General features: G+C 41.9%; 2 protein-coding genes across 13 annotated transcripts in view; both read left to right on the top strand.

The window, feature by feature from the left end:
* Positions 1–10516, top strand: part of lrrc7 (leucine rich repeat containing 7) — a 72857-nt gene extending 62341 nt beyond the window's left edge. For 3 of the 9 annotated variants that reach the window (XM_085774982.1, XM_085774985.1, XM_085774991.1), the window contains 3 exons: positions 1177–1269; positions 5371–5445; positions 7096–10516. In XM_085774982.1, coding sequence (XP_085631108.1) covers positions 1177–1269; positions 5371–5445; positions 7096–7206 — 279 coding nt within the window. In that variant the 3' untranslated portion in view covers positions 7207–10516. Of the gene's footprint in view, positions 1–1176; positions 1270–5370; positions 5446–6888 lie in introns of all 9 variants that reach the window. The other 6 variants (XM_085774983.1, XM_085774988.1, XM_085774986.1 and 3 more) reach the window with 3 other exon arrangements.
* Positions 10517–15587: 5071 nt separating this feature from the next.
* The window catches only part of LOC146989058 (discs large homolog 1-like protein), a 114665-nt gene continuing 107962 nt past the window's right edge, over positions 15588–22290 (top strand). For all 4 annotated transcript variants that reach the window (XM_085774992.1, XM_085774993.1, XM_085774994.1 and 1 more), the window contains exons 1-4: positions 15588–15727; positions 16768–16938; positions 18889–19750; positions 20958–21069. In XM_085774992.1, the coding sequence (XP_085631118.1) occupies positions 15709–15727; positions 16768–16938; positions 18889–19750; positions 20958–21069 (1164 nt within the window). In that variant the 5' untranslated portion in view covers positions 15588–15708. The remainder of the gene's footprint in view (positions 15728–16767; positions 16939–18888; positions 19751–20957; positions 21070–22290) is intronic.

Consider the following 22290-nt stretch of genomic DNA (forward strand, 5'->3'; position numbering starts at 1 on the left):
CCTTACCACACAACACTGAGTGTGCATAACTCCGTTAATATGAGAGAGCAGTGTTAACTGTGTGTTTTTATCACGTACCTCTGTTTACTCTAGCTTCCAGGGTAGACCTTACTAGTCGACTGTCGAGCTCGGGACTGTTTCCATCAACAAAGACGAAAATGTGAGGAAATCATGGATTTAGAGGAAAAAATGATTTTGGATGGGAAAAAAGCATCAATATGAATATAACTGCTTTTTTTCACATCCCAAATCATTCCCGAGCTCGACAGTCGACTAGTAAGGTCTACCCAGGAAGCTAGAGTAAACAGAGGTACGTGATAAAAACACAGTTAACACAGTTATGCACACACAGTGTTGTGTGTTAACGAACTGGTGGATGTTGCAAAGCATGTGTAGTGATATTTTGAGCAGAACTGCCCCAGTTACTTTGCTGTTTAACTGCAGTGTAGCGCAGCTAGCAGGAGGAGAGCTAGGTCCGGTCTGCACATATTTTTCTCTGATTTTTCCTATGGTCGCACTCAGGGACCTAGAGCTGTAGAGCGTTACTGTACTTAGAAAATGACCGGAATTCTCCTTTAAACACTGATGTGTGCTTGAACTAGTCCGACCAGATCCACTGATATTGTAGCAGGACAAGATGGTTAGCGTATCAGATGCTGAGGTTGGTGAGTGGTTGTAGTTGGTCTCAGATCAGCTGATAAACACTTGACTCAGTCACGGAGACGAAACACGATGTAATTTTAGCAGCAACAGTTTGTGAAGAAACGGGTCTCGAAAAAGCCACGGAGGCGTAGGTCTAAATCTGAGACACTTCACAGATGGAGAGAGCACTGCACCAGTTTAGGTAGGAACATGAAGTTGTCAGCTGATCCTCCTCGGGGGCTTCGCTTCTTCACTCCCTACTAGTGTGTGATGGCTGTCATTATGACAATTAGAAAACTCTGACAGGGATATTTGTGGCTCAGTTGTTGTGACGACCTCCACTATGGATGCCAGAACGTGTCACACATCCTCCACTGTTGCGCTGTGTATGTTATCTATCTACTCTGTGGCTGTTGCTGAGATTGTCCTGATCTTTGTATTTCACTTTGAGTCGTCTTTCTTTTTGTTTTCTTTCTTTCTTTCTTTCTCTCTCTCTCTGTCTTTCTTTTTTTTCTCCCCTTCCTCTTTCTCTAGCTGTGTGTGAGAATAGAGAAGAACCCTGGTCTTGGTTTCAGTATCTCTGGTGGCATCAGTGGCCAGGGGAACCCCTTCAAGCCCTCCGACATGGTACGACCCGACCCGGCCTGCCAACCAATCACAGCCTCCCCGGCTTTACCTCAGAGTTGCCATGGAAACTGCTGCTCGTTACTGCAGTGTTTCGTCTGTCTGTTTGTCTGTCTCTCTGTAGGGCAGCAGTTGACTTGGTTAACTTTGAGTCTCTGTGAGTCTGTGATTTTCTGCTACAAGCCGATGGAAAATTGCAGTTTAACTGAGGTGTATGTGTTTGAAAGCTTACAAAAACCTGAAAAATGATGATATAACTGCACATCACTCATAGTTTAGTCACAGATGTACAATGTATTTGAGAAATATAACAAAACTACCATTGTTAGTGTCACTTGACAGGAGGGAATAAATCAAACATGACACCTGAGTTTGGCAAAGTCTCATTAGGACCGATGTTACAAGAAGACTTTTTGAAACTTGACAGATTAATGCATCTGCACATTATTAACAGAGTAGTTTTGTGTGCATTATTTATCTTTACAGCCTCTTTGTCACTTGAAAAAACAAAGTTACATCAACAAACTCAAATATTTGAGTCTTCAGAGACAGATTTGTGATCACATGCACACACGACGTCTTATTACAGTATATGACCTGCCAAACTCTTTTATCGTTTCTACTCGTGAGTTCTGACTGATTCTGTGAGTGTGTGCCTGTGCTGGGAGCCTGTTGGGGTTGCAGCTCCCCCAGGCCTGCTGCACATGGCAGTCTGTCCTAGAAACACGCTGCTATAGTCAGTCTAAAGGAGCGAGGCTGCTCACAGAGCTCTGACAGCTATTTTAGGAAGGCTGCTTAGTTCTGGGACACCGTGGGTGATTTTAGATGTTCAACACTTTGATCTAGGGATAGGAAGTATCAGAGATTTTACTGACTGTTCTGACTTCAGATGTTGAGTAACGGAGTAACTGACGAGACAGCCGCTCTATAAATAGAAAAAAGAAAAAAAAAAAAAGCCTACAAGAGAAGTTTCTTTAAACATTCAGCCTCTGTTCAGCCCATGTGACAAACGGTGAATTAAATTAAGTCGGGGGTGTGAAGTGTAAGTATAGAAACTGTCAATTCATCATTTAACTTTAATTTCGAGAAGACAACTAGTGACTCAGTTGCTGACTCGTGCTGTTATTAAATCACTCCCATCCCCTCCTGTATCCATAAAGCTCCCACCAGCTGCAGTTTGTCCATTATTAATGCCATGTTACACAGGAGGCGAACGGAGTCGATGCGGATGAGCGTGTTCTCCAGTGATTCTGCTAAGCACTTTGACAGACAATTACATCACACATACGGTGTAAGTCTATAGACGCGCTCTGTCGATCCACATGAATACAGATTCATGGATACGTTGCGGTATTTCCCCTTTAGTGTTAAAATATTATTTCCCATCACCATCATCATACTGTAGCTTTGTAAAATCCCAGTAAACAACAAACAGTGATTGTCAGTCAATCTGCAGTGATGTCAGTTAACATCAGTAAAAAACGTGTTTTCACTGAGTCACTGGAGTATGCATGGTTCAAAATATAATATAAATGTGGATTTAGGCGTCCCTAGATGTGTTCCTCGCCCCCACAGGGTCTCATGGTGGATATTTGACTTCTGACAAAGTTACCAAGATACAAAAAAACTGCTGCTATCTGTCCTCAACACTACATTTCCTTCTAATTATCTCGTTTGTAAAGTTGGGCTCTCTTATTACTTCCATCCATGCATTTTAGTGCAGCAGTCAAAAGTTTATTTAATGTTTTATCAGTGGTAAAACGTTGAACTCACAGCTGAATCATCAGCTCGAACAAACACTGATTCCTTTTGATTATGATCCTTTGATTTGAACATGTTTTCAGACCCAGCCCTTTCCACTGGTGCATTTAACACTGTTTCAGTCAGAGTAGACGTAACCAGGTTAAAAAGCTACATTCGTCGTAATTAAGGGCAGACTTCAGTGATCTAGAGTTTAAATAGTTAAAAAGGAGTGTGTATCAAAACAGCTTGGCTGATAAATAATACATCTGTGGTTGTGATCCCTGGAGTTTACTACAGTCACGGCTGCTACACTGTTACTATGGCTCCCTCTTGTGGACAGTTTGTTGTTATCACCCATCCTGTGATTTATCAGAGCAAGAGGAAAATATGTGTTGACCAGATAATCAGTGATTGGTTATCAATGTGAGAATCAGAAATTGCTTTTAAGAAATACTGATTAATATTTCTCTGTTTGAGGAGTGTCCGTACGCTTTCACAGCCATTTTCAGTTTAAATCTTGTCATAACTTCTTTAAATTGAATTGTCTTTCTTGATTTTGGTCATATCTTAAATTTTTTAATGCCTGAACAAAAACATTTACACTTTGCTGTGTTGTTCAAATGCAAATAATATGTTAGTTTCACGTTATCTGTACTTTATTTGTACAACTTCATTTGAAAAGACAAAGGATTTAAATCACAATCTTCTGGAAAAAACTGATTCAGATTAATCTAAAGTGTCCAAAATAATTTTCTGTATCACACTGTGCCTGATTAGTTTCAAAGTTTAGATCCTGCCATTATATCTTGATAAGCTCCATGCTATTAGAGCCTATGTAAAACCCTCCAGAAGTCATGATCAAGTTACTGAAAGGAAAAATGAATTTCACAGCTCTTCCAAGACTCCCCACTGGGTCAAATGGCAAGTAGAGACAACCCAGGGCTTCACTTCCTGGGCTTTTAAGGACCAGAACGTCGATTTCCTTCTGTCAAATCTGGATTGTGAACATTGGAAAATACAGTATTCTGCTCCTGATGTTGCCAGATGTGCTGTCCTTGCATACTGAGCCGCTGTCATTAACAAACATACTAATCAACTGTCATAATATGGAGAAAAGTACCTGTACATGTTATCACTGAGCTGCAAAACCCTCATCCTCAGTATTATCGGACTCATTAACTATTAATATCTTCTCATGTTGGAAAAAATATTGGAGAAAAAAAGCAAAACTTTCTAAATTTCTGGAGAAAAAAATGAGGATAGAGGGTTTTTTGCAGGATGCCGCAGCTTTGTGTGCAACTGCTTTACAGTCTGTTAATGTTTGGTTGTTGTGACTAATGCTTAGCCGCTAACAAACACATTTGTAATGTACAGTGAGCTCCATATGTGATGTGAAGTCACTTTCTCAGAATCAAGAAGTATGTGAATGGACATTAAGTTCATCACTAAGATTAATAACCAATTATTGAAGTTGATAAATTGCATATATTGACCACTTTGAGTACAAAATGTTCAATTGTATGCACGTGTGAGGCTCACTGTATAAAAGCCCAGTGTCACTGTAAACAACAATTCAACCAGTACCTCTAACACATGCACTTGTTTAACATGCAATATCTGTGTCTGTTCCTGTCTTCACTCATGGACTGTAGTATGTAGGTGCTGCTGCACTCTCACTACTACATCGTATATCTGTGAAGCTCACTATTGTGTGTTCAACACGTGCACTACCTGTTGAAACATGTTGAGTCGATACAGCCACATTGTCTCACACCCCCCTGTGTTTCAAAAACATCTTTCAGCTCCCGGTGAAAAGATGTTGGTGTTTTTACAATCTCTGCCTTGGGTTTATCGAGGGAAAATATGGGGGAGGAAATTTCTTCTGCCCTCCTTGCTACCTACTTCTTTCCCCTAGTCAGACCCCATCCCACCCCTATTCCTCTTCCCCTATTCTACTTATATATATTGTATATATCTATTTTCTCTCTTTCTAACCTCATGTCTATTCTGTGCCAAGTCCTGATCGATATAAATGGCAACTTGTCTTTCCGGGAGGAATGTTCTGCTAAGATAGATGCTAATGACAACAAGACATAAATACCTTAAATGGCTAAAATGATGTCATTATAGTATTATTATTGTCAACAGTATATGTGCAGTATATGCATGCATCTCCAAATTTAGAACAAAGACAATGTATTGATGAACTGGCCGTATATTATTGGCAGAAATGTGATTTTTTTGAGGGGTTGGGGGTCGGTGGTGGGTGGGGGTGGATATTGAGATGAGAATGAGAAAGGCAAAGATTCTAAACCATCGTGTCCCTGTGTTGTCCTAACGGTGTATCATTTTGACTTATAGGGTATCTTTGTTACTAGGGTACAGCATGACGGGCCCGCCGCCTCCGCCCTGCAGCCTGGAGACAAGATACTGCAGGTAACATCCTCACACTCGTCATCAAACGGGGCCAGAAAAAAAAAGCCACATCCTGCCCTCTCTTCCCACCCCCCCCCCAATTCCCCCCAGCTTTGTATAAACATTGAGGCAGAGCATTGAACAGGAGAAAAGAAGTCGTCTTGCACTTCAGCTTCAGACGTTTCTGTACATGTTCACTCATGAGCTGCTCCAGTCAACACAGATCAACTCGGCCACCGGTGTTATCTCACTTGATGTTTACATCAGACTTCAACATTTTCCTGTCTGTATATTCTGCCTCTGTGTGTGTACTTGTTGGTCCAGAAAAATGGCATGACCCCCTCCATCCTCTTTCTCATTCATCATTAGTTAGTGACCACCAAGAGGTAACAACTTCTCAATCACAGATGTACAGGTTTATACGGTACATGCAGCCCCCTAAAAAATTACGAACCTCATGAGACAGGTTAGATATCAGGGCAGAATAACATAAGTCTACCTGGGGTCATCCCTGTATGTTCCCCGGGTCCTATGTTACCCTTTCTTAGAAAAATGGTCCTATGTTCCCTGCTTTTTCCCAAAAGGACCCGGGGAAAATGCAGTTTTTGGTCCCATGAGTTGTGATTTTGCAGATTTTTGCCTATTTTTGAGTGAGAAGTGGAATTTTCCCATTGGTTGGGTTTAGGCAATGAAGAAAGGAGCTAGACAGGTCAGATAGATAGAGAGAGTCTGGATAAGTAGAGAGTCCATCGACCCGCAAAAACAGGGAACATAGGACCCTTTTTCAACAACCGTCTACCTAATGATACAATGTTTATTATTGTCCTGGGTGTGCAGAGGCAGTCACCCACAAAAAAACTAAACAAAACCTTTTTTTTAATGGCTGCAGTTCAAGTATACATGTTTTAAAAAATATCTTCCCAGTTTGCTTCTTTTTTATTTACAGAAACTGAATAAGATGCTAAATAATGCAGTTCGCAGCAGGTCTGAATTAAAATATGTGGTTTGTTGGATGACTGGGAACTCTTAAATATGAGTTTAAATAATAAAAAAACAAACAAATTGGAATTTGTTACAAGTAAACACCAATACAGTACAATGTTTAAGCAGAAGTGATGTATTGTTGGGCCCTGAGGAGGGGTACTTTTTCCTGGGGGCAACAATCCAGTGGCTATTGGAGGATTTTCCGACTCAGTCAGATGAAATCAATAAACACTAAATTAGAATAGTAGGGGGAAAAAATCTGTGCTACATGTGTTTTATTGATATTACTGGTATAAATAAGCCCCAAATGAACTGTTTGTAAAGTGGGGGGCTCCTCCCTCCCTCCCTCCCATCTCTCATTCCCTCCATGCTTTCCTCCCCTCTCTCCTCCCCCGTCATCTTCTCTCCACAGATGTACAGTGTAGCTGGATGACCTCATCTAAAAGCCCTTTTTTGTCTTTACCCCTTCTCTCTCTACAGCATGACTGTGTAGCTCCTCCTCTTCTCTCTCTTTTCCCCAACAGTGATGTGTTACTGAGATAATGATGGCAGTGACCCTCCATCCTCCCACAAACACACTCACACATAGACATGTGTATGGAAATACTGCAGCACACATACCTCTATACATACATGCGCGCACACACACACACATGCTTTTGACTGTGCTGCGTGTTTGCCTTGCAGGCTAACGGACATAGTTTTTTACACATGGAGCATGAGACAGCCGTCTCTCTGCTGAAGAGTTTCCAGCGGACGGTGGACTTGGTGGTTCTGAGAGACAGCAGCATGTGCTAGAAATAGTTTTATAACAAACAAAACAAAACAAAACACAACAATGCTTCTTTTCTCTGCTCATCGCCATCCCACGCCACCCCACCTGTCCTCCGCTGGAGGCTCGTGGAACTGAAAAATGAGCCGCCTTTTTTACCTTTTTAGAGGAACACACAGACGTTTATTTGCCTATTGCTGGACCAAAGGCAAATACTAGTGCCAAATGTACCATAGGAAACATATCGGCTCTCCTGTCTACCGGCGGTCAGGGACCTGATCGACGGCTGGATGGACCACAAGAGGACTCGAAACGTTTGAGTCCCTACAGGGCTGCTGCAGTTTGGATTTTGTGGTTGGTTTGTTAATTAGGCAGTCATCTGATCGGTCAGTCTGAGTAGTCTGTTTTTGTTGGTTAGTTATGGTTCTGGGGTATTTTTGCTTTTCTCCACTGCTTTTTATTTTGCAGTCCATGATGGATTTTTAATGAGTTGTTTTGTGTAGCACACGGTTCACTTCCCTTTGTTGTATTTGGTCTCCTGTTCTACTTTTTGTTTTTCTTCTCTGCAGTCTTATTTTTTTTCCTCTTTAGTCTCTTGTTTTCTGTTCCTCTCTTTATTTATTTTTTCCTGTCCTGTGTTTTATTCTTTTACTCTTGTGTTTCTGTCTTCTGTTCTGTTTCTGCAGGTATTATTGCCTCCAATGTACAGAAATTGAAAAACTTAAGACTTTCTGCCTTGTGTACATATATATATATAGAGCTGCAGCTTTGTGGAGCTGCTCTCTCTTTGGGGCCTGGACAGACAGCTCTAAAAGTTTATGATTAATATAATTATTGTTGATAAACCACATTCTGAATTCTCTCTTATGAATATACAGGGATAATTTCCAAATGGACAATTTTCTAAAGTATACCACTGATTTATTTCTGTATAGAAAACACTTTTCATACTCCATTACTGCTACCTGTGTTTTCTTTTCCTCTTTTTTTTTCTTTTTGTCGTTGTCTTTTAAACTGTTGCTTGCACAGCTGTGCTGAAAAGAGCTAAAGCAATATTTCTGAGGCTCGGCCCATTGAGCTTTTCAGCAGAGCCTAACCTGTCCTGCAGTGCCATCTATCGAGCTAGTCACGCTAATGTTTACACACACACACTGCCATGCACATGAACTAACAGGCAAACACACACACACACATACACACATACACAAATGTGCCGTCATACACAACACATTATCCAATGGTGTGATTTGTGCACTACTAGTGAAGCCCTGTCTGCTCCAGCTTGAAGTCAGAATTCAAACACTACTACACACACACACACACACACATACACATACACATACACATACACATACACATACATACACACTGTAACATTATTCATGATGTCTGTGCCATATTTTGAGGTCCTGTTTTCTAGTACTGTTCCAGCAGTGTCACATCACCTTGGGGCTGTTGAGTTGTATGATAAAGTCACAGCATGCTCTCACATTGTCGCTCACTGTCAGCCAGCCGTTCTCTGTTGGCTTCTAGAGATCCACACTCTCTATGTATTATACCACTGAGTTTCAGTGAGACTGATGTTCTGCAGTTGGTGCCATATGGATCCTCTCTCTCTCCCTCCCTCCCTCCCTGGTTGTATTTTACACAGGCCCACAACATTAGAGCTTTACCTCCGCATGGCTCAGATCTGATCTGACCATGAGAGGAGCAGCGTGACTGGAGTTTAGTGGAGAAACTGGTTTTTAACGGTTGGCCTGGCTTCAAATCCAAGTGTCAGCAAACATTAGTTCTGCTGACCTCTGGAGAGAAGACTCAATATAAAACACATATTGGCGTCTTAATGGGTAAAACTGCTATTGAATCAGATTTTGACAATCAGGAAACTATCTAATCTGAGTCACTGAGGTTTCTGGTGACACTTCAAATCTCTTTGTGCGATGCTAATTGACCAGCTGTGCAGGAGAATTTATATCTGCCAATTTTGGTGAATGTTCAAATTTTTAAATAAGCAGTGAGGAAGTAATCCAGACTTGGAGCCATGGCAGCATGATAAAAATCCAGCCTTTGTTGTCACGCTCCAGAAATTGTATTGACATGACAGAAGTAACCTCAGAAAAAAAAAAGAAAAAAGAAAAAAAGAAGTGAAGAGGCCGATTTTTCTGTCTGTGTGTAAATGCAACACGAGTCCTGAAGACGTTTTGGTGACAGTGAGTTTTGTTTTTGTTCTGTGTAACATCTGATGTTTCATCCAGAGCAAAACAACGTCCCTCACTGTCCTCTGCTTTTACTTGACATGACGGCGACATCCTGTGTCCATTTTGTGTCGACGCTCCCTAATAAGCATTAGAGTTTAGTTAATTCAACACAAGGGACACAAAATGGCACAGATTTGGTCGTGTGGTTGAGATCTTAACCACAGGTACCCACCCAACCCCTGTTTAGAGTTTGAAATATCAAAGATATTGTGATGAGAACAGAGAAAAAAGGTTTGATAATATAATTATTTTTTACTACATGTTTCAGGTAATTCTTTCTAAATATATTGATATACCTTAGCTTTGCTCAAAAATTGTGATATTTTATAATGACACTTATAACAAAGTTATGGATGGAAGTACGCACAGTATGACTTGGAGACCTACACATGTACTATCCAAAACTGTATAAAATGTATTTCTACTGTAATTGTGAATTTGTGTTATACAAATATATATTATATATATATGTATATGACTATAAAAACAGTCATTTTCTATGTGTTTAAAACTACATAAGAGCTGAACAAATGCTGAGGACGGTGTCACTGTACATAGCTGTGAATGAAATCCAATTTAAAATGACTCATATTGATTGTGAATGTACTCATGCTTTCTGCAGTACCTACACCTACCCAACTTGAATGCTGCTTCTTCTGTTGTGTGACAAAAAGTACTTTGACCTCTGAAGAGAGAACCGCTGTCGAGTTATAAGTTGGACAAATTTTAGTGACGATTTAACAGAACTATTTATTTCTTTATTTATTTGCACATGCAAGTTGAAATCCTTCCAGTTTTAAGTTTGAGTATTAACGCGGAGAAATGTAATTGCCGAAGTATATATAATATATATCATGTGTTTAGAATGCATTTTGCAGACGCTATCTGTACATACTATTTAAGATACAGTTTTTACAAAAAATAATATATGTATAAAATTGAAAAAATGCTGTGCAGCGATTATACTGGAGCCATTTTGGGCTTTGGGACGTACCATTTTTTCAGTATATAAGAAGTGTTTTGAATAATGTACTAAAGTCTCTATTGTACAAATAATAAAAATGTCACTATTGGTAAATCAGGGTTCCTTCTAATGCACTGAGCTCTGTGTTTGGATGGATGGGGGAGTTTGATGTCACTCATTTTGTTTCTCTGTCTCTGTGCCTTTTATTGAAATAGAAAGACAGAAGTGAGGAAAGAGAGAAAGAGGGAGACGTGGAGTGATGAAGAAGGGAGAGAGAAAGTGTGAAGTCATGAAGAGGAAAGGAGGAGGTAAGAGTATATAAGAGAGATGAGGAAAGAGGTGGGAGTCAAAATAAGGGAAGGAAAATAGGAGGAAGGAAAGGAGGATACTAAAAGAGAAAAGGTGAAGCAACAAAGTGGAGAAAGAAGGGAAAGAGATGAAGTAATGACAGGAAGCGTGTGATGAAGAGAGAGCGAGAGGGATGAGGATCACCTCAGCAGGTCTGTGGGAGATTTGAGTTCCCTCAGCTTCTCTGTGGATTAAACTCAGCAGAGCCTCTCGTCATCTCAGCAGACGTCCCTCCTTTTGTCCGTGTCCATTAGTCTAACAGCCTGACTCTTCTTCATCCCTCTCTATCCGTCCATCTCATCCACTCTTGACACTCATCTGAGCCCAGGATCACGGAGGCACGGCTGAGTGTCAAGCTGTTTATTAAGGTCGAAAAACCATCAGTGCTTCAGTGTTTTTCAGGAGCTCAGAGACAAATTCTGGTCCACTGTGGTGAGTATTTTTGTATTGTGTATAAATATCCTACGCACACTCCACATCAGCACCAGTCTGCACATAAACTAAACTGATTATTGATTATTCATAATTAGACTACACACAGTAGAGACCTTTGCTGTAAATTGACCTTCAGCTTCTTCGTGTGGTATTACTGTATTTCCCAATGAAAATCTTAGCACAGTGAGAAAGAGAGATGCTTTATATTCTCTCTCCTGAACTATTTGACACCGACTGTACTCAGCCTTTGATTTATTCACAACTTTATTATCCATTAATGGGCATTAATGACAGGGAACTTTAATGATTAGTCTAATTCATCCCAACTTTGCCCTATGTGCTCATTCATCTTTCAGTGTGACTAAATTATATATCTACACCTATTTGAGTAGTGCCATTTGTTTAATTTAACAGTTTTGCAGATGTGCCACTTTTGGTTTTACTAAGCTGAAACACCTGTGGGGGCTTTGAATCTTCTTGGGGATGACACAACAGGCTTTACAAACCTGGATTTGGGGATTTTCTGCCACTTCTCTGTAGATCGTCTGTCACTGGGCAGCTACTCTCAGGTGTGGGATGTTTCCCCTTCAGGTTGTCCTGAAGCCCCTCTGCCTATTGGAAGCTGAACTGTAGGCTCAGTCTGAGGTCCTAAGTAGTCTGGACCAGGTTTTCGTACTTTGCTCTTTTCAGCTTTCCTTCAACCTTGACCAGTCTCATCATCCTGGCTGCTGGAAACACTCCCACAGCAGGACTCAGCCACCACCATGCGTCACCTTCGGGGTGATGAGCTGTTTCTAATTTCCTCCAGACCTAACACTTAGAACTGAGGCCAAACAATCAATCAATCTTGGTTTCTTCAGACGTAACAAGAGAATCTTGTTTCTCCCAGTTTGAGTCCATCAGGTCCATCATCCTTGGTGGTTTTTTTTGCAAAGCCCAAGCAGATTAGTGGAGAATTGCAATGATGTTTTTCCTTTTCTCCCACTTCCACTCAGGTTTTGTGGAGCTCAGCCAGAGCGACCATCAGGTTGTTGGTCGTTTCTCTTACCAAGGCCCTTCTACCCTGATTGCCCATTTTGGTTAAAGTTCCTCACCACATTAAAACTCTAGTTACACGCTAATGCATCCTTATTAATTAAACAGGCAACTTTTACATAAGGGTTTTCTCCGTAAAGTTATTACTCTATACATTTTACTAATGCTATTTCTCCACATTTTGGTTAAGTAAGCTTTTGCTTTTATTCTGCCTCTATATTATGGAATTGCAATACACTGTTTTATGCTGTATAATAATACGCAGCCGGATCCTAATAATATAGGTATCACTGGCTAAACGTTCACGCCAGTCTGTCTTGTACCATTCCCCGCTGTTCTCCTGGCATCACTTTCCTCTTTAGAACAACTCTTCTCACTGTGGTCCAGGCCGACAATTAACAATAGAGGCTAGTAGCACACACACACACACACACACACTTCTGCACACATTGACGAAAGCAGAATGATGTCCCTTTGTTCCCGTTCCTCTTTACTCTGTCTTTTACACACTGGTTTGGACAAAATGATACCTCTGTGTGCTAACTGACCAACCCACTTACACAATCATGCATAAATCCTCCTCCCACACACATACGCAGAGTAATAGGCTACATTATGCTGCCATAAGTATGTGTGTGTGTGTGTGTTTGTGTGTGTATGTGTGTGTTTGTGCATGTAAGAGATAGCCTACAGAGCGAGAGTTTTTGTGCACTCTCCAAAGCAGTCAATAAGCTCTTGTGACCTGATCAATAACAATACCAGAGACTGGGTCCATGACCTGCATTCAGCTGCTGCCTGCATATGTGAGATGAGTGTGTGATGATGACTGTGTGTGTGTATGCAGATGAAGTGTCCCCACAATTGATGCATTGTCCAGAGGCAGGACCGAGACATACAGTATATTGTGTCCAACACGCAGAACTGACGTGTGTGAGGCAGAAAAACTTTTTTGTTACTCTGACAGTTGTTGGCATCTGATGAATCCTAAACCCTGAAATCAAACTTTATCATAAAGTTTCATTTAAATTTAACTGGACAAAGTACAAGCTATAAAATGTCCACTGCTGCATACTGGGAAATTGCTGTCTTTTCCCAGAGTTGAATTAGAAAATCAATAACAGTTTCCTCTCTGTCAAGCCAGCAGATGATTGGGATGCAATTAGCCTAGCTTAGCGCGACGAGAAGGGCACGTGGTCAAACCTAAAAACTTCCAACAAGTCCAAATATGTCTTATATAGGCTACATGTTGTATTTTGTATATTATGATGCACTAAGAGTTAGCTTAGTTTAGTAAGTTACAAGACTACTTCGCAAATTTGTTACAGATATAAGCAAAGCTAAATGGGTCATTGGCCGAAGTTACTGTAAAATAGTTAGCTTTGTTGTTAGACACTTTTTTCTTTTAAAGAAATATTCTAAACAGTAGTGACAATAAGGTACTTGTTGAAAATAATTTAAAAAAAAAAATGTTTGCAAGAGGGATAAGCACAGCTAAACATGGATTATTGGCCTTGTGGTCAAGCTACTGTAAGGTTGTTAACATAATTGTTGGCCAAATTTTTTGGGCGGTAATGGACCTACATAAAAACGCTTTCATTTAATTTTAATCGGAGATGTGCTATCTTAAATATGGGAGTTATTGACTCAACAAAGAATCACCAAAACAGTGATTGAACAGATTTGTCAAATCATTTGTTAGCCAGTTAGCACTGTCGTGGGATCATCCCTATGTTCCCCGGGTCCTATGTTCCCCACTTTATATGGGGAACATATATGTGACTTGGAGTGAGAAGTGTAATTGTCCCATGGCATTGGTTGGGTTTAGGCACTGAAGACCAGGTAGAGGCTAGACAGGCCAGATAGATAGAGAGTCCAGATAAGTAGAGAGAGTCCATCGACCAGCAACAGTGGGGAACATAGGACCTTTTTTGGAAAAAAAGTCCTATGTTCCCCAGTATGTATTGCGACCGGGGAACATAGGACCCTTTTTGGGAAAAACGGGGAACGTAGGACCCTTTTTCAAAAAGAGGGTCCTATATAGGACCCGGGGAACATAGGTACGCTCCCCACTGTCGTTAGCCACTCTATTATCTTTCCTGACATGAACAGGCTCAACAGTTGTTTTCAATTAGTTCTGTAAATTAGGTATCATAATTTTGAAACCATTTCCATGTTTACATTAATTTTTGATTATGCTACTTTTTTGTTATCATCAAAATACTGTGTAAATTGATGTCACCTGTTAGCAAAGACTCTCAACAACGTGACTTTGACTTGATTTCCCCAAAGACGTCTGACTCACTGTTTTCTTTTCCCACTGAGTTACAGACATGATGAATGTTGTATTTTCCTGTGAGGACTCGGACGTGTTGTTTTGAGTAAACTAGGCCCTGGCAGCCTTGATCCACTGGGCTGAGAGGTGCAGACAAGCCTGGGATAGCTAGTGCAGCTTTTTAATCTCCTCATCCAATTCACTGTTTACCATGACAATACCACCAAACCCACACAGGGATGAACTTGCCTGAACTGCCAGTGGGATTACACCTGTGACATTTCAACTGGATCCCTCACATACACCTTTGTATTTTTTTTTTTTTTTTACAAGATGATAGTGTTTTTCTTTCTTTTGTGTGTGTGTGCATGCATGTGGGCTCCATAAAATGACATTAATCCTACACCAACCCCCTTCAGTGCAGAGTACTTTCATATCTTCACAGGTCAATATTGCCTACTACCAATGTGATTTATAGGTTACATGGGAGTCTAATCAGTATATGTAAACCTAAATCTATACTCAGAGTTGAATGGATTAGATGTAGATCCAGTGTGCAGACCCTGCAGGCTTTGATCCCCTCCTGCACCACAATACACCTGTTTAACATGACAATACAACCGACATACACAAGCTGCTTATGTGCAGCCTCTCAAACAAAACCGGCTTTAATGGCGTTTGGATGACAGTCTCTCTCTATCACTCTTTCTCTCTCTCTGTCTATGTGTGTCTTTCAGGCACTTTTAGTCGTGTGTACAGTGTTTTGTGTGTGTTTGGTCTCTTCCCATAGGAGCCTAAAAACCGGTCTGACAACGTTTTGAGTCCAGACACCTGAATGAAGGAATGGAGGACTAGTTTTTTTCTCCCACCGTAGAGCCAGAGGGAGAGTCAAAGTGAAAGAGAAGGAGGGAGTAAAAAAAAAACACAACACAATTACAGCTCCGGGTACTAAGTCCAATTATGAACGTCGACGTTTGACATGAACCGGGGACGATTTTCTCTGTTCTCCGCTGGACTTCCGGATATTCATGAAGTTTCTTCTATCCTCTTCTTTCGGTCCACAAAGACAACTTGACAAACCAGAGGACCGTGGTGTCAGCGCGCTGTCCCACTTTGGAGGCAGGCTGTCCCGAGACAGACGCACACATCTGTAAAAACAGCGCCACACACACACACACACACACCCGGGGAGGAGTGCTGGACTGCGCGCGTCACCATGCCCGTGCGACAGAAAGGTAAATAAAAGTCTTTTAAATTGTTTTTTCGTCGGTCTTTATGTCCATAAGTGTAGTCTTCACAGACATGTGTTTTTGTTTTGTTAAAGAAACGACTCGGTTCATTTCACTTTGACAGACTGGAAGCTCACGTTGATGTCGCGAGGCGCTCCTCTCTAGCGTCAAAGTTAACGACACATCACGAAACTTCTCCACAAAAACCGCAAATTCACCGTTTGACTGTTTATTGATGAACACAGACAGCTCGTAGGTCGTAACCCAGGAGCTTTTACTGCTCGTTCAGACCTTACGGTGAATTCGGCGAACAGATAATGCGCAAATTAGCACTTTAGAAATATTTAAATCTACTCTTTAGTTTGTTTTCAGCAGGCTAGTCTGCATTGAAATGCATCTATGTTGAAGGAATTACGATTTAACAATAAATCTAAATACTCCAAGTTGTATTAAAGACATGCAGCAAAGGATTCATGCCGACTTCTATTAATTAAAAAGCCATAAATCTGGCTGCAGTTTGGTTTTGACGTGTGGAGGCTCACCGCTGACACATTTCCACAGAGTTTGCTTTAATCAGCTGTTCACAGAGCCACAGAGGGCGGAATGCAGTCTGCAGGGCTCCTTTTTACACCATAAACTGTTTATACCCTCCTGCCCTGCTGCTGCACCAGGGCAGCTCAAACACGTGCTTAACAAATGTAATAGAAGTCACCAGTCCATAAAGTCCAGATGAAAAGTATAAATGTTCAGTGTTCACCAAAGAGACCCCTGTTGTTTAAAATTACTGTGAAAAAAATAGATGGACACCTTGTTTTCCACGTGTTTCATATTTTTATCTACCTTTGAAGTTGCATTTGAACACAGGAATTGGTTGCAGAAAAACAAGGACTTGAGATAACACTCTGGCACTGCTAAAAAATGTCCTTTAATAAGATCTGAACCAGTCACAGTTTTAATCACATCTTAATCTAGGACTCATTCAGATATTGTGTCTTTCTTTCTCTATCAGTAGTTGTGTGTTATTGATTTGTATGTGTTGTGTTTAGATGCTCAGCGAGCTCTGGAGCTGCTCCAGCAGTACCGGGTCAAATTAGACCAGAGACAGCAGAACCAGAATCGAAGCAAACCGGGCCACGTGGAGGAAGACCACCAGCTCCAGCTGTCCCTGGACCGGGTCATCAATGTTTTCCAGAGCCAGCTCTTCAGCGCTCTGCTCGGTAAGGATGATCTGCCTTTTAGTGTATGTGTATCCAACCACTCAGCTGTTTATTTATACACACATTTAAACCTGCTGTTACAATATGACCTATTGATTTTGAAGCCTGGGTTGAGCTTTTAAATGCTGTCAGGCTTGTTCACCTTCCCATTATTCTGTTTTATTTGGACTTAACAGCTAGAGGTGAATAGACTCTGAAGGCGTGGTGTTGAATTTGTTGCCAGTGAATAAATGAATGGACATTAGGGGTGGTTCTTAAAAAAAAAAAAGGTTGTTTAGGCTCTTTTAGGACATTTAAGCATTTTTTTTTTTTTTTTTTACAATGTTAAAATGTAAATGTAATGTTTTATCAGCTGCAAACCAGCTGCAGATTTTTGTGATTTGGATGAACTGACCCTTTAACACAGTTCTTGTGTTGTTTATTTCAACAAGTCCAAGAGCTCAGTGTCATGTTGCCAGGTTGGTTTGATGGATTAGTGTCATGTGTCTGTCAGGAAAGATGTTGTACGTTTAGGACTGTGTATAAGTCTTAAAGACAAGTGTCTCTGTACGACAGTGGGCCAGTGGGACGGCAGCAGAAAGACTTGACTGGTCTCATACACATGTTCTCACGGTTTCTATAAGATGTTTGAGCCTATATAATCACATGACTGTTCACCCAGGAAACAGAGAGATCAGTGCACGCAGGAGTAGGCGTGACACGGCCCGTCATAGGACACACAGGACTCCTTGTAGAAAACAGAGCACACATCTGAAGTATGTGCAGCATGTGAAGAAGTCGTCCGAATGGAGCTTCACTCACCAGTTAGAGCTGCTTGTGGTGAAGTTTCCTGTTTGAAAGGAAAACACGGGCCCTGTCTGTGTGTGTGTATGTGTGAGAAAGTGAGTGTGTGAGACAACAAACAGGTTCTTAATCTCCGGTCCCACCCGCTCTGAGCCACGCCCACACCTGTGGCTGGTGCAGTAATACTGCTTCCTCTGCGTGTGAATGTGTATGTGTGTGTACATGAGATGGACTTCCTGCAGCTTTAACCTTTAACCTCCTTATTGATCATTACTGTTAAAGACATTTGACTTCATCCACTGTAACATCTAATATGTTTGAATATTGTCTGTTGAACTGTAGTCATGTCTAATATTTGATGCCTGTTTCATCCTCATTTGTACCTGCTCTACTTCATTTCATTCTCCTTTCCCCTCCCATATTGAATATTTCATTACTCTTCCTGCTATCTCTTTTATTGTCACCTGTTGTTGGAGTTGGCAGCCTGAGCTCACACAACCATGTGTTTGATTTAGTGTGGAGTTTGTCTGTCAGTTGTGGAGCAGGGGGAAGTGAAACCTGCGATTGTAACAGTCGCTCAGTGAGCTCACGTCCAAAAAAAGGAAATGACAGAGGGATCAACCATTCATTCCTCCTTAAAATGAGGAACAAGGTTGGGACACTTCAGGAGCCAAAACTATGATGGAAGTTCCCTCATGTGGCCACTAGAGGTCACTGGTGTATCAGCTCTGTTTCATTAATGATGGCGAACTCAAAGACTTTGATTGATAAGATCACATTTTCTGATACGTCTTGTTTTGTTTGACCAACTTTTCAAATTATTCAGATGCTCGACTCGGCTGATGATGATATGAAACAAAAATCACTACATTGTCACAGTGTAAAAGTTGGAGCAAAGAGCATTTATAGTTTGTTGATTAACGAATGACCTGTGATTAAATGATTGTCAGAGCGGTTGATGATTAATTTCAGGTTATTAAATAATCGTTTCTCAAAGCTTTATATTATTTGATGATGAAAGTTTCCCGCTGATATTCAGTAATTCATTCACTATTGTTTTATTATTCATTTTTATAATTAGTCATTAATAGTCATGCATTCATTCAGTCATAACTTGGACTCTTCAGTCGTTCATCATGGTTTTGCTTTCTGTGTTTCCACCTGTAGACATCCAGGAGTACTATGAGCTGACCATCCTCTCAGACAGTAAACGTTCTGGGGACCAGATCGACGGTCCTACCCAGGACCCAGGAGGAGCCCCCGGCCTCCAGGAGCCCCCTGCCTCCTGCAGCCCACCGGAACAACCCCCCGCCCAGCCACAGGCCTCCGCTGGTCCTGTGAGTCCACCGGCTCCTCAGCCAGTAACACCTCAGCCCAAACCTCTCACCCCAAAACCCAGGTCCATCAAGTCCCCAGCCCCTCCAATCCCAGCCGGAGTCCCCCCGAAAAGGGCGTCGCCCCCATCGACACAGGCCGGTTCGCCTCCGTCGCAGCCCGGCAAGGTCAAGTACCGAGCTCCTCTTCCTCCCGTCCAGTCCGGAGCCTCGGCAGCGGAGACGTCCAAACCCTCGTCTCCCACCGCTGCTGCCACAGCGAACGGGATTCAGACTCCAACTGGCTCCGTGAAAACGCCTCCTGTTGTTGTATCGCTGAACGGAGCGAAGCCCCCTCTGACCGCCACCTCCTCCTCAGGGAGCTCCACCACCTCCACCAACCCACAGAGCCTCCCCGTCTCCCCCGACCTCAACCTGGTGACCGTCTCAGCCCTCGTCTCCAGCACCATCCAGGGCCTCTTACCTCCGACCGCTCCAGACAAACTGATCAGCCCCAACAACTCCACCAGTCCAGGTCCTGACAGGGTTTCGGATGCTGCAGTCGTCTCTACGGGGGTCTGGACCAGCAAAGACCCAGGATCGGGCAAAGTCCCTCCCAGTGTGAGTCCAGCGAGCCAGAACCAGGGGCAGTTCACCTTCAGCAGCCTCAGCCCCACAAGTCCTCCAGGGCCGCTGACCAAAGGACCCCACCTGAGGTACGACCAGCTTTTTCTTATTATTATTAACCAACTCATCTGATTAATCATTGCTGGGATGTTCAAGATTATCAAGGAAAGCTCAGGTCCGACCTTTGCTGTGTCTCGATTGGAATACTTCAATGAGTTCACTGTCATGTAGTATACTACACTATGTACTTACTTCTGTAGTGTGCACATTTTCACGGTTAATCATTGTCTCAAATCGAATACTGTTGTTGTGCACTTACCGGAACTAACGATCGCAACGGTTGCCCATGTTTTCTTTTTTTTGGACCACTATCATCGCCCGTCAACACATCTACCGGCTTGTTTGTTATTTCAATTAGTGGTAATGAACGCCTTACGTTGTTTTGTTTTTTTTCTTTGCTTGTGTGTGTCACCTCTTTAATGCGAGGTGGAGATTACGGCGCCATAATCAGCTGGCTCCTCTTACTTGCGGAAATCATTTGCCTACCGGTAGGTTGATTTACCTATTAACGTTCTGCTACGTAGCCAAGACGGCGATCATTGAGGGTGTGAAGCGTCCATCGTTCAACATTCAACTTTTGGACCGTTTTGAGTGCAACCATCCGGGTTCTTCCAGTACACTGCATTTTCACATACTTGTCATTTGAGACACACTTACATACTCAAAATACTTACCGTAGTTTAAGTATGGAAGTTTTCGAATTGAGACACACCACTCCTGCTTCACAGTTCTGGTGTGGTGATCTGATCAGAGCTAAAACAAATGCGTTAGAGGACTTATCACTGGCCAATCGGTCCCATCACTTTCCTGTGGCCTCAACAAAAAGCTTTAGGTTTAGATTCTGGGCCAGCAGCAGCGAGTGCCCTCTGGAACGAGGTTCAGATAACTCTGTTTTAAGTCTGAGCGGATTAAAAGAAGTACATTCCCTTAGGCCTTTGGAGTCGTGAATGGAAAACCTCCTTCACCAAAGGTCACATTTTGTTTTTAGTCACTTGTCACTTTGTGTATTTTTAACCTCTTAATTGCAGACCTGCCACGTTAGTTATTTTTTAGCAGATTATTGCACCTGCAGCACTTTGTCTGTGTGTGTATTTTCACATTTTACGAAACACAAACTGATGATGCAGGTGATGCTGTGCGTGCAGGGACCTCATGTGTAGAAAGTGCTGAATAATATCTGACAGTTTTAAGAGTTCACCTCCAGACACCCTCTCTCCACCTGATCTCTGTTCTCAGCCCCACCATCCCTGGGTCAGGTAAAGTCACCTCCACCTCCACCCCCAGCCCCGGACCCGGCCTCGGTCCAGCCAGCCCCAGGCCGGCTACAACCCCACTGACCCCCAACAAGGTAAGACATCTCTGTTTTTCTTCTTTGTGTGTGTTGGTGCCTGAGGAAACCTGCAGCAAAGCGCTCTGCAGCTAATAGCAGAGCGAGGTGCAGATTGTCTCCTATCAGCAGGTGGCTGGACTCAGTCTCTGGGTGGCAGCCTGGAGGCCAGAGCAGGGCTGCACACCTGAGTTTTACAGAAACTGTTTCTAAATATGAACTATAAAACGTCTGTTGTCTCTTTGTGCTTCGTTCGAGAGCTTGTTGGGTTGTGGAGCTGAGCTGCATGATGCTGCTGTTTTATACAGGATCAGGTGGGAGGGATTTCTTATGAGTTGTCATGGCTTGAATCCTCCTCATATAGAGATTTCTTTATGTTATGTTTATTTTATTTGATATGGACATCACAAGTACATTGAAGCTGTACAGATGCTTTGCTTGGTTGTACATAGCACAATTTTCAACACAGGTGCATAGGCGGCTTTTCTAAAAAAAAAGAGCATATGATCAACAATAGAGCTAATCGATTGATTGATCGATTAATCGTCAACCATATTTTGATAATCGAATAATCGGTTTGAGCAGTTTTTTAAGAAAAAATGACAAAATTCTCTGATTTCAGCTTCTTAAACGTGAATATTTCTGGTTTCTTTGTTCCTTTGTGACAATCAACTGAATGTCTCTTTGGTTTGTGGACAAAACAAGACTTTTGAGGACGTCATCTTGTGGTTTGAGAAACGCTGATTGACATTTTTCAAATTTTTTTACCTTTTTTTGACCAAACAACTGATCAAATAATCGTTTAAATAATCAACAGATTAATCGATAATGAAAATAAGCGTTAGTTGCAACCCTAATCAACAAGAAAAATAATAATAGGAAAAAACAGTCTGTGTTTTCATATTCAGATGTGATTTTGTTGGCATCTTTCAGGGCAGATATAAAACTGTTGCTGCTGCAACGTCGGCTTTTTCTTGCAACATATTTACTGCCACGATTGTCTCTAAATCAGTGTGTCAGAGTTGGTGCTGGATAAATAATGTTTTTATCTTCCTGTAATCTGAACCATCCTGACTGGGACAGAACCGCAGTTTGTCATTTGGTGTCACGCTGCTGCTTAGGAGGAAATGAGGAGCACAGTTCACCCTGCTAATGCAAATACAGAGGAATCACTGTCATGTCTGGTATCATTCCTCAGATGTATGAATCAGACTCCCACTGTTGCTTCGTGTCGACACATCA

This window comes from Trachurus japonicus, chromosome 4, assembly GCF_045865225.1.
Source record: "Trachurus japonicus isolate A0001 chromosome 4, Traja_1.0".
NCBI lineage: Eukaryota > Metazoa > Chordata > Actinopteri > Carangiformes > Carangidae > Trachurus > Trachurus japonicus.